Here is an 11,027-nt window from a genome sequence, read left to right as displayed (position 1 = left end):
TCGAATTAAAATATGATGCCCTAATTTTTTGTGGCTGCTACTTGTTCCCGGAGTAGCTCTAACCCCTAGTGATGTGAAAGCATAAATAGGTCAGAAGCTCGAATCTCATTAGGGGGCCCTTTTAAAGGGACGGTAAACCAAAATTTTGATTAAAAAAGTGAACGCCGTTTACAACTCCCTGTAACGCCGAATCGGAGCGCAGCTCTTGAGGAAGAGGAGGGAAGGGTACTGAGGGGAGGGCAGACCCCTTCTCCTCCTCGTCCTCCTCCTTCTCCTCCTCCTCCACTCATTGTTTAATATGCTCCGGGGAGGTCACCTGACCTCGGGGGGAGGGGGTCACGTGACCTCGGGGGGAGGTGTCACGTGACTTCGGGGGGAGGAGGGTCACGTGACCTTGGTGGGTCACGTGGGGGTCACCTTGGGGGTCACGTGACCTTGAGGTGACCTTGGGAGGGGTCACGTGACATTGGGGGTTACGTGAACTTGGGGGTCACGTGACCTTGAGGTAACCTTGGGGGTCACGTGACCTTGGCTACGCCGACGCCGACGCTGCTCAAGCCGGAAATGGGCGCCTAAGAGCTGCACTCTAAAAAGTGAAAGCCGTTTACAAATCCCTGTAACGCCGAATTGGAGCGCAGCTCTTGAGGAGGAGGAGTGAAGGGTACTGAGGGGAGGGTAGACCCCTCCTCCTCCCCTCATTCTTTAATATGCTCCGGGGGGGCGGTCACGTGACCTCGGGGGGGGGGGGGTGTCACGTGACTTCGGGGAGGGGGGGTCACGTGACCTCGGGGGGTCACGTGACCTCAGAGGGGTCACGTGACCTCAGAGGGGTCACGTGACCTGGGGGTCACGTGGGGGTCACCTTGGGGTCACGTGACCTTGAGATGACCTTGGGAGGGGTCACGTGACCTTGGGGAGTAGACCACGTGACCTCGGGGGTCACATGACCTCAGAGGGGTCACGTGACTTGGGGGTCACGTGACCTTCAAAGGGTCACGTGGGGTCTTGGGGTCACGTGACCTTGAGATGACCTTGGGAGGGGTCACGTGACCTTGAGATGACCTTGGGAGGGGTCACGTGACCTCGAGGGGTCACGTGACGGGAGTCACGTGGGGTCACGTGACCTTGAAATGACCTTGGGAGGGGTCACGTGACCTGGAGGGGTCACGTGACCTGGAGGGGTCAACGTGACCTTGAGGTGACCTTGGGGGTCACGTGACCTTGGTTACGCCGACGCCGACGCTGCTCAAGCCGGAAATGGGCGCCTAAGAGCTGCACTCTAAAAAGTGAAAGCCATTTACAACTCCCTGTAACACCGAATTGGAGCGCAGCTCTTGAGGAGGAGGAGGGAAGGGCACTGGGGGGTGGGTCAAGTGACCGCAGGTGGCGGGGGGGTCACGTGACCTTGGGGGTTCACGTGACCTTGTGGGGGTCACGTTACTGTCGGTTGTCACGTGACATCCGGGGGTCACGTGGCGATGCCGATGACGTCATCAGCGGCGTAACTGGTGAAGTCACTGATGACGCCATTAGTGATGATGACGATGCGGATGCCGGTGATGTCATCAGTGACGTCACTGATGACGTTATCAGTGGCGATGACGTCAACGGGGGTCAGGTGACCTGGGAAGGGAGTCACGTGACCTCTAGTGACCCTCGTGGGGGTAACTCTCGTGCCCCTCGTGAGGGTAACTCTCGTCACCCTCGTGAGGGTAACTCTCATAACCCTCGTGAAGGTAACTCTCATAACCCTCGTGACCCTCGTGACGGTAACCCTTTTGAGGATAACTAACACTTGTAGCCCTCGTGATCCTCGTGAGGGTAACCTTCGTTAGAGTAAGCCTCGTAACCCTCACGAGGGTCACGAGGGTTACTCGCGCTAACGCCGACGGCGACCTCAGGGGTCACGTGACCTCGGGGGGTCATGTGACCTTTGGGGGTCACGTGACCTTGGGGTGACCTTGGGGGTCACATGATCTTGGGGGTCACGTGACCTTGAGGTGACCTTGGGGGTCACGTGACCCCGGGGCGGTCACGTGACCTCTCGTGACCCTCGTGGGGGTAACTCTCGTGACCCTCATGAGGGTTGTTATGATGTCATGAGGCTTTCTGATCTTAGAAGAAGAGGACATCCAGTGAGCACGCTCGTTGGAGGTGGCGCGCGCTGTTGCGTTTGGAACTGACGAGCATTCGCCATAGCTGTCGCTTTGATCCCGCATGTATTTATTAAACAGTTTGCTTAAACCATCCTCCTCAGCTTAACTAGCAACATAACATGGTGTAAGAAGTGGTGAGCAGCTCAACGTCCATATTTTTCATTTAAGAAGCAACCGCAGCAACAATATGGCATCTGCTTTCCTACAACCGCCGGCTCTGTTCCACCTGGTGACGACCCAGCAAGAGCATGGGAGGAGTGGAAATTATCGTACCTTATCTTCGAGGCAGCCTGTGAATATGCATCGAAGCCTATCGCAACTCGAAAAGCTTTTCTGCTCCACTGCCTTGGACCTCAGGCAAGACGAATTACGCAAACCTTTTCGCTGCAACCAACAGGAGATGGTCAAAGCGGGCAAATAGAGAATGCAGTAGATTACATACTGCACGAATTTGATAAACTGTATGCACCTTACAAAAGCGTGACACAAGCAACAGCCATTTTTAACACAATGTGCCAAAAGCCAGAACAATCCATTGACGAATTTGTAACTGAGCTAAAACTGCAGGCTCAGAAATGCGACTACGGAGCTCAAGAAAACAGGCTCATCTGTAATCGTATCATCATTGGGATACGAGACGTGGCTTTGCGCGAACGGTTGCTTCGTGAACCGACTCTAAACCTAGACAAGATCATTTCAACCTGTAAAGCAGCTGAAATCTAAAAAAAACACGTGAATGATATTCAGAAAACTGAAGACGAAGTTAGAGTTGATGGACTCTATCGTCAGCCATCCAGCTTCAGAGCAGCGCAACGAAGTTACCGACCATGCAGACCACAAGATGACCAATCCAGCAACCGACAGCAAATTTCATGTTCGAGATGTGGTACGTACCATCAACCCCGAAACTGCCCAGCTTACGGAAAGCACTGCCTTTCATGTGGAAATTTTGGACATTTTTTCCGAATGTGCAACCAGACACAGCAGAAAACCTACGGATATCGACGTGTTTCTGCAGTAGAAGAAACTTCCAACTCATTCATGAACAATGACCGCAATGAAACGATCTATTTGGGAGGCATAACAATTGGGCCTCTTTCATCAACCAAAGCAACCAAGTTTGCGTAAACTGAGACAGAGCTGGAGAGGCGGTCAAAGAAAAAAAAGAGCATGCTGGCATCTCGCCCCGAAGAGGCACAAGGCCTGATTTCAGAGTTGGTGTTGGCAACGGCAGAAATGCAGCGAATGTCTTTGGAGCATGAGAGAAATATCGAAGCGAGCTTTGGCCGTGAGCAGGCCCTTCAACGCGAGTGCAAGGCAGCTTCGGCTCTCCTGGGGAAGATGCAAGCGCAGCAAGCAGAATTTTCTTATGCCAAGTATCAGGAGTCTGAAGCATTGAAAGCCCAGTTAGTTTCTCTAAGTGGGGATTTGTCAAAGCAGCTGGAGCTTGTAGATGACAAGGTGGAGGAAGCGAACACCCTGAAGGAGAAGTTTGAAGCATCTCAGCTTGAGCTCGAAAGGTTTTCTGCCGAGTACTGCATCTTGCAGGATGTCCTTCTTCAAGGCTGTGGTGAGGACTTGCCGCTAGTTCAGAATGATTCCGAACAACGAGAGTTCAGTGCCTTCCAGTACCTCAAGAAGCTGCTGGACATCGCAAAACGCAAGAGAGAGGCCCTGGAAAACCGGCTTGCTAAAAAAGAGGAGCAGTTCAATCTACTTCAGCAAAACTATCAGTACTTAAAGGACCGGTACCAGTGGCCGTTACAAGATCTCGGGGCATTTGTGCGGAGCATCATCGAAGCATATGTCCGGAGTATCATCGAGCACACCAACCAGTCGTCAGAAGCTGCAGTGTTTCTTGAATCAAGTCAGCTGGAAGACTTGAACCGTATGCTGGCAGTGCTTCAGGAACGGGTCACATCCTTGACAGTTAGGAACGAGTTCCTCGCTCAAGAAAGTCAGCAGTGGAAATCATTTTGTAAAGATGCGAGTAAAAAAATTAGATGCGTGTCTAATGAAAGTCACCTCTGGCAGCAGAGACCCGAAAAGGTGGCGGAGACTTTGAGAGAGAGAGAGAATGCCGTTAAGTGTAACAATTCGTCGCAAACGGAAGGAGACGGAAGCTCCTTTACCGAGAAGGCAGAAACAGAATGCGAGAGGTTAGACAAGAAAGTCAGCAGCCTCCTAAAACGCAACGGAAAGCTAGAAAGCGAAGCCGACATTTTGTGGTCAGAACTTTCCTGCCTGAGAGGCAAGCTGAGATGCTCGTCAGCGACAAGCGTTTTCAACAGCTAGCTGAGAACTTAAAACAGGCACGACATTGCCTCGAGAAGGAGTTGAAGACTCAGCGCGAGCAGCACGTCAAGGCCACCAAGGAGATGGAGAACGAGCACTGCACTGCGCTGGACGAAGCGGCCAACTGTGAGGCAGCACTATCAGCGCTGAAGACAGACCACTCCCAGCTGTTGGACAAGTATAACCACATTGTATACAGACACGCGAACCTACAGGAAGAGTTTCACGCGGCAGCCCAAGAGAAACGCAGTTTGGAGGACAGGTGCGCTCAGCTCACAACGGAGTGGGCAACAACCAGACGAGATCTCGCAGTCTTCGAGGAGCAGCAGGGCGCAGTGGGACAAAAGACCATGCAGGAGCTGCAAGAGCTGTGGCAAGCAAACCAGCAGTTGCAAGAGCGCTTTCGCCTGCTCAAGGATAAGCATCTCAAAGCTGAAGAACGGTTGGTACAGATGCCAACCCAAAAAGTGCAGGCCTCGATGGAACATGTCACCGAGGGCACTGGGGTACAGCGAGAACTTTGGAGGCACCAGCAAGCCGAGTCGAGATAAAGGAACTCTCTCGGCGGTACGAGTCCCTTTTGAAACAGTCTCGTGCCGAGGAGAACAAGTGGAACCAGGACAAGCAGCAGCAGAAACACATCGAGGACTTACAGGCGCAACCGGTACCACACCAAAGAAGCACATGGAACAGCAGAAACGAATACAGCTGCTGAAAACTATTTCCCTACAGTCTCAAACGAAGCTGCTGAAGACTATTTCCATACAGTTTCAAATGGCGAATCACTTGAACACATTTCCACGTCTACAAGGTCAACAGTATAACCAAAAAACAAGAAGTCGACGCGTTGTGGTGAAGCCGCTATGATACAGAGACTGACAAGTGCCGCGATCGCACTGCGTTATCTTCAAAAAAAGAAAAGAGAAAAGAAGAAGGGAGGCATGTTATGATGTCATGAGGCTTTCTGATCTTAGAAGAAGAGGACATCCAGTGAGCACGCTCGCAGGAGGTGACACGCGCTGTTGCGTTTGGAACTGACGAGCATTCGCCATAGCTGCCGCTTTGATCCCGTATGTATTTATTAAACAGTTTGCTTAAACCATCCTCCTCAGCTTAACTAGCAACATAACAAGGGTAACCATTTTGAGGGTAACTAACCCTCGTAGCCCTCGTGATCCTCGTGAGGGTAACCCTCGTGAGAGTAACCCTCGTAACCCTCACGAGGGCTACGAGGGTTACTCGCGGTTACGCCGACGGCGACCTCGGGGGTCACGGGACCTCGGAAGGTCACGTGACCTTGGGGGGTCACGTGGGGGTCACCTTGGGGGGGTCACGTGACCTTGAGGTGACCTAGGGGTGACCTTGGGAGGAGTCTCGTGACCTCGGGGTTCACGTGACCTTGGGGGATCACATGACCGGGGGGTCACGTGACCTTGGAGTGACCTTGGGGGGTCACGTGACCTACGGGTGACCTTGGTTACGCCGACGCCGCTCAAGCCGGAAACGGGCGCCTAAGAGCTACGCTCTAAAAAAAAAAACAAGAAAAAAAAATGCAGGAGATGTAGTCGGGACACTACAATCCCATACTCGTAAGGCGATATCTCGAATGGACGGCTGCATTTCTGGAAAAAGAGGTCGAGATTGAACCAGGCCGACGAGGCGCGTGACCGTCAAGAGATCTCGTTTCCTCCTCTTTTCGCTTCGCTCCCTCAAGGCGGCGAGGCAGAGAAGACGCGAGGCCGTTCCCTCTTCTTCTCGGAGAAACATGACATAAACATTTCTGTCAAATGCGCCGCCATTTTTTTGAAAAATACGGTCATCCGTTCGAGATATTGCTGTATAAGTGATGTTTTGGTGTTCGTAGAATCTCGGTGCACGCTTTTGCGGCGTGTTTTGTGGAATCCGGATTTCGGTTCAGAATCCCTTTAAGGGTCTAACATACTTCAATCTGTAGGAAGTATTGATTTAAGTGGCTGACTGTGAAATCTATCAGAAAAATTGGCGTCTGAACATGTAAAGCTCGAACCTTCACCAAAAGTATTTTTAGCAAGACATTTTATCTTTTGAAAGTTCAAGACGTAATTCCGCTCCTTCAAAAAATTAGAACTGTCGGGCTCCAAAGCAGACGATCGAGTAAACTGAGGCTTGTATTCGTAGTGCCATTTTCCGATGGACGCTGGAAACACGTTTTTTTTCACTTATTTCAAATGTACAACCGATTTTTAGTGATAAACTGCGTCCTAATATTATCTCAGCGGGTGGTTTTCACATGAGTTTAATGTATCGTGATATTGAAAAGGTGCAGTCCTCGTATTGAATAAATTCGCTGACGAAGGACGCCAACAATGAGGGCCTTTAACAAAAGTTAACGCGGCTCAATATATATATATATATATATATATATATATATTTAGAAAAAAAATTAAAATCGAAGGAAGCAATACGCATCAGCCAGCATGGAGATTCGAACGAATGATCTTTTTATGTCGCGCGCTCCGCGCTCGTGCTCAAACCGCGGCACCGCCGGGAGACATGGCGCTATCTATCGCTGGTTACTACATCTCTTTTCTCTGGAAACGTCAGTGTAGAGCGTCACCATCAACGTGGTTGGGGTATCGCTGCGGTAGACTTCTTTCCCTTGTTCCTCTTCGCGGCTGCGGTCCCGGGTGAGGCTGACTCTGGCTAAAGTCACTGGTACTCTGTACCGTGCCGGATGTGTCTTTCCCCGTGGAGGTCAGCTCTCGTTGAGAATCCGTCGCCATTCGTAAGTGTTCACGGTTCTTCGGTGGACCCGACCCCATGGGGTTAGAATGTGGTAGGACCTTGGCACTGGATGTCCCACGACTATGGCTGGTGACCATGTGCGCCGCAGGGTGTTGTAGACGGTGACTGTAGAACCCGTGTCAATGTCTGGCAGCGTTCGTGAGCTTCTATCATAGTTCGCCTCTTGTTGCCGCCTTATTTCTCTGAGACGACGTATGACAGCCCTGGGTGGCACAACAGCGGGCAAGTAATGTTCCGATCGCGCAGGTAACAGTGTTCTTGTGTGTCGGCTCATCAGTCTCTGTACTGGCGATTAGAGGACATCGTCTCGTGGAGTGTTGCGCCACTCAAGAAGGGAGCAGTTAAACTCTTTACTGTTGGCACTTTTTCGCAAGAGTTTTTTGGCCTGTCTCACGGCTCGTTCAGCCATGCCATTTGATCGAGCGTGGTAGGGACTTCATGTAACTTGTTCTATCTTGAGGTTTTCCAAGAACTGCTTGAACTCCCGGCTGCTAAATGGTGGGCCATTGTCGCTTATAATCTTCAACGGCAGTTCATGTGTTGCGAATACTTTAAGGCAGAACTCTTTGACTTTGGAAGCTCTGGTAATTTTCATTTCTTCTACCTCAAAATAAAATGAGTAAAAATCCACCAGGATTATGTAGTCTTTTCCTTCGTGAGTGAAGAAATCTGCCCCGACCAACTGCCAAGGAAGCGTTGGCAGTGCGTGGCTCAGGAGTGGCATCTTGAAGTTTCTTGATCTGCACTTCTCGCATTTGCTGCATTTGTCATGTTCGCGGTCAATGTCAGCGCTGATTCCGGGCCAGAACAAAATTTCTCTGGCTCTTTTCTTCATTTTGTCTTTGCCCGCGTGTGCAGTGTGGAGCAAGTTGAGAATCTTGAATCTGATGGCCGTTGGTATTATTATCTTGTTTGACCGCAGCACAAGGCCGTCTTCCTCGTGGATCTTCTCTCTGTAGGACCAGAATGGCCTTCCGAGTTGAAGGACTTGCTCTTTCTGCTCGGGCCATGACGTCTGTGCGTACTCGCGCAGTAGACGCGTCTGGACATCGGCTGCAGTTGCATCTCTTATTTCATTTAGCCGATCTTGCGTGACAGATATGTGCTCCAGTGCGTTGACTTGAAATTTCTCTTCTTCTTGCATTGTTTCCTTTGTGGGAAAGCGTGACAGTGCGTCCGCTAGCTGCAAGTCTTTTCCAGGTATGAATTTTACTTCCAATGAGTATCTTTGGAGAGCCATCTTCATCCGCTGCAGTCTTATCGGGCACTGATGCAACGGTTTTATGAAAATAGCCTGTAACGGCCTGTGATCGGATTCTACCGTTACCTAGGGTTGGCCGAATATGTAATGGTGGAACTTGCTGCAACCATGAACAATGGCCAGCATCTCTTTCTCGATTGGCGCATATTTCATTTGTGCGGCGGTCAAATATCTCGATGAGTACGCTATTGGTCTTCCGTCTTGGGTGATAACGGCCCCTACTCCGTGTTGGCTTGCGTCGACTGACAGCGTAATCAGCTTTTCTGCAGTGTAATAAGCCAGCACTGGTGCCTTCGTCAAAGCGTCTCGCAGGTCTTCGAAACTTCTTCATACGATCTCTTTCTTCGGCAGTTCTCGTAGTGGTGCCGCACGCTCGGAAAGTCGTGGTATGAAGCTCGACAAGTAGGGGATCATTCCGAGGTATGTTCGAAGTTCCTTGCGATCTTTTGGTTCATTGACCTCCGGTATGGCTTTGATTTTCTCTTGATCAACAGCCACTCCATCTCCATCCAGCACTTGTCAGAGGTAGCGGACTTCTGTCTTGGCAAATTGGATCTTCTTTGGGTTAAGTCGTAGATTCACCTCTCGGCAGCGTTGGAGCAAGTGTCGGAAGATTCTCGTCATGTACCTGGCGGGTCCCACCAATGCAACCATGTAGGAAGCAATACGCATCAGCCAGCATGGAGATTCGAACGAATGATCTTTTTATGTCGCGCGCTCCGCGCTCGTGCTCAAACCGCGGCACCGCTGGGAGACGTGGCGCCATCTATCGCTGGTTACTACAAAAATAAGACGCTGGTTTTGTATATAAACAAAGTAAAAAGATGACGTTTTGACAAACGCTTTTGCAAGAAACGTGATAGAATAAACTTGGTAGAAGAACCTCTCGACGCATGTTTCCAAGCATTAAAATGCACTGTCCGGGTTGACGCACTTACATGACCGCGTTTCAGCAAACTAATTGATTTGGTCGTAGTTTTTATTGGTACGATGGAGACCTACCATACATTTATAGGTTCTGTTGTCGGGAAAACCAAGTTGAGATCAAGCTCCCTTGCAGAGACCAGAAGCACAAGTCACTTCGAGAGCTAAATTGGACTTATTGCATGGGGTACAAAAGTATTGTAATTAAATTACAAAAAACATTAATTTTTTTTTGATAGGTACTAACAAGAACTCTAAAAGCAAGCCAATTATAATATGAATCTTACCATGGAGGTAGAACATTTATTTAGGCCAAGACTTAGTTTTTGTGTGGAAGTTTAGGGAATTAAAAATCTGAATAAACTTTGCAAGGTATATCCACCATTGCCCTTCTTTGGCCAAAAATTTTGTATCTTACCAAACTATTTGCCCAACAAGCGCTAAGGTTGTGTTTCACTGCTAGTATAGTTAGGCTGGAATCTCGAAATCTTTGGGACTAAATTGCCAAACAAGCGCCTGAATTAGACTTCACCGCTGGTTCTTTGGTTCATACGTGCCGCCTTTGGTTGAAGTCTGTCACTTTTGAAATAACGTCGCGAGCCGGAGAGAGCCATTAAGAACAACAAAGAAATGTACACTCTGGCAATAACTAACGTCTTGGAACGAAATCGTATTAGGCCCATATGTTAGACCCCTATGGTTGCCACGTTTGTGCCAAGTTAGGCTACCTGGTAAAGCGTCAGTTAGCTCCTGAAATTGTTTCTCAAAGAGTAGTTGTCTTGTTTCAGGAGACGAAAATGCCGTGTACCTTCCCACCGGATCCAGTGGACGCACAACTGCTAAAACGGAAGGTGAGTGCAACTTTGAAATGATATTTGTCTCACTAATAAGAAACCAGTTTTTTAACGATCGAGTACTACATTCAGTAAAAGAAAAATATGCAAAGAAAGTCCAATTTGACTTCTTTGATTAGCAAACGTCTTGTTACGACACAAATGTATTGATAACGTTTTATTGAAAAGAAATGGCATCTTAGTTGTCGCATGATAAGTAGAAACTCTGTAATACATTTTTGAGCAAATTGAAAAAAAAAAAAGAGATGGTTGATAATCTTCAAATAAAACCTCTGCTCATGCGTTCAAAAACTATCCTGTTGAGCATGTATGCACCCCAATCCAAGGTGCAGAAGGTGCTTCATATTTGTCAGGGTTGAATTAAAAGTTATAAAAACACTAGTATACAATAAAGAAAAGAAAAAATAAACACCGGAGAAACTGTGCGTGGTCAGTATTAGTGCTTTCCGCGTCGTAACATTTACACATAATATGCACGCGGCTAGACGCATTGAACACCAGTAGTCACAGGAGGTGACAATGTCGTTCCTCTCGAATTGATCAAACTCTTTTTTGTGCCACAACGACGACCGCACTTAATTCCTGTAGATATGCAAAGCAATAAAGTGAACTGAAATGCCGTTAAGGTAGGAAATTGCATGAAAGCAAAAATTCCGTGAAACAAAACGTACTTCGCTATCGCCAAAACGAAGGAGAAAAAAAAGTGGACAGAAATTGTTTACGCAAGGAGCTAATTTGAATGTTCTGCACATT

The 11,027-nt window shown here is 49.0% G+C and overlaps 2 protein-coding genes across 2 annotated transcripts; one reads left to right on the top strand and one right to left on the bottom strand.

The window, feature by feature from the left end:
- The first annotated feature begins 3,326 nt into the window (after window positions 1–3,326).
- LOC121838524 (uncharacterized protein PFB0765w-like) lies at window positions 3,327–5,166 on the top strand. The gene is made up of 3 exons (XM_042294815.1): window positions 3,327–4,315; window positions 4,408–4,957; window positions 5,041–5,166. Exons 1-3 carry the CDS (start codon window positions 3,327–3,329, stop codon window positions 5,164–5,166), a joined length of 1,665 nt encoding a protein of 554 aa, XP_042150749.1.
- A 2,505-nt stretch (window positions 5,167–7,671) lies between these two features.
- Window positions 7,672–8,379, bottom strand: LOC121838523 (uncharacterized protein K02A2.6-like). Its single transcript, XM_042294814.1, has one exon. It carries the CDS (start codon window positions 8,377–8,379, stop codon window positions 7,672–7,674), a length of 708 nt encoding a protein of 235 aa, XP_042150748.1.
- Window positions 8,380–11,027: the final 2,648 nt, after the last annotated feature.

This window comes from Ixodes scapularis, unplaced genomic scaffold (assembly GCF_016920785.2).
Source record: "Ixodes scapularis isolate PalLabHiFi unplaced genomic scaffold, ASM1692078v2 PGA_scaffold6__148_contigs__length_123643588, whole genome shotgun sequence".
NCBI classification, from domain to species: Eukaryota; Metazoa; Arthropoda; class Arachnida; order Ixodida; family Ixodidae; genus Ixodes; species Ixodes scapularis.
The sequence above is the reverse complement of the archived record's forward strand: the minus strand, read 5'-3'. Positions and strand labels throughout refer to the sequence as shown.

Bases quoted from the DNA above. Each gene is read 5' to 3' on its own strand.
- LOC121838524 (XM_042294815.1), top strand. From the start codon at position 3,327: ATGCTGGCATCTCGCCCCGAAGAGGCACAAGGCCTGATTTCAGAGTTG. The intron at 4,316-4,407 runs GTTAGACAAGAA...CCTGCCTGAGAG, and splicing joins GCAGAAACAGAATGCGAGAG to GCAAGCTGAGATGCTCGTCA. The intron at 4,958-5,040 runs GTACAGCGAGAA...CTTTTGAAACAG, and splicing joins ATGTCACCGAGGGCACTGGG to TCTCGTGCCGAGGAGAACAA.
- LOC121838523 (XM_042294814.1), bottom strand. From the start codon at position 8,379: ATGCAAGAAGAAGAGAAATTTCAAGTCAACGCACTGGAGCACATATCT.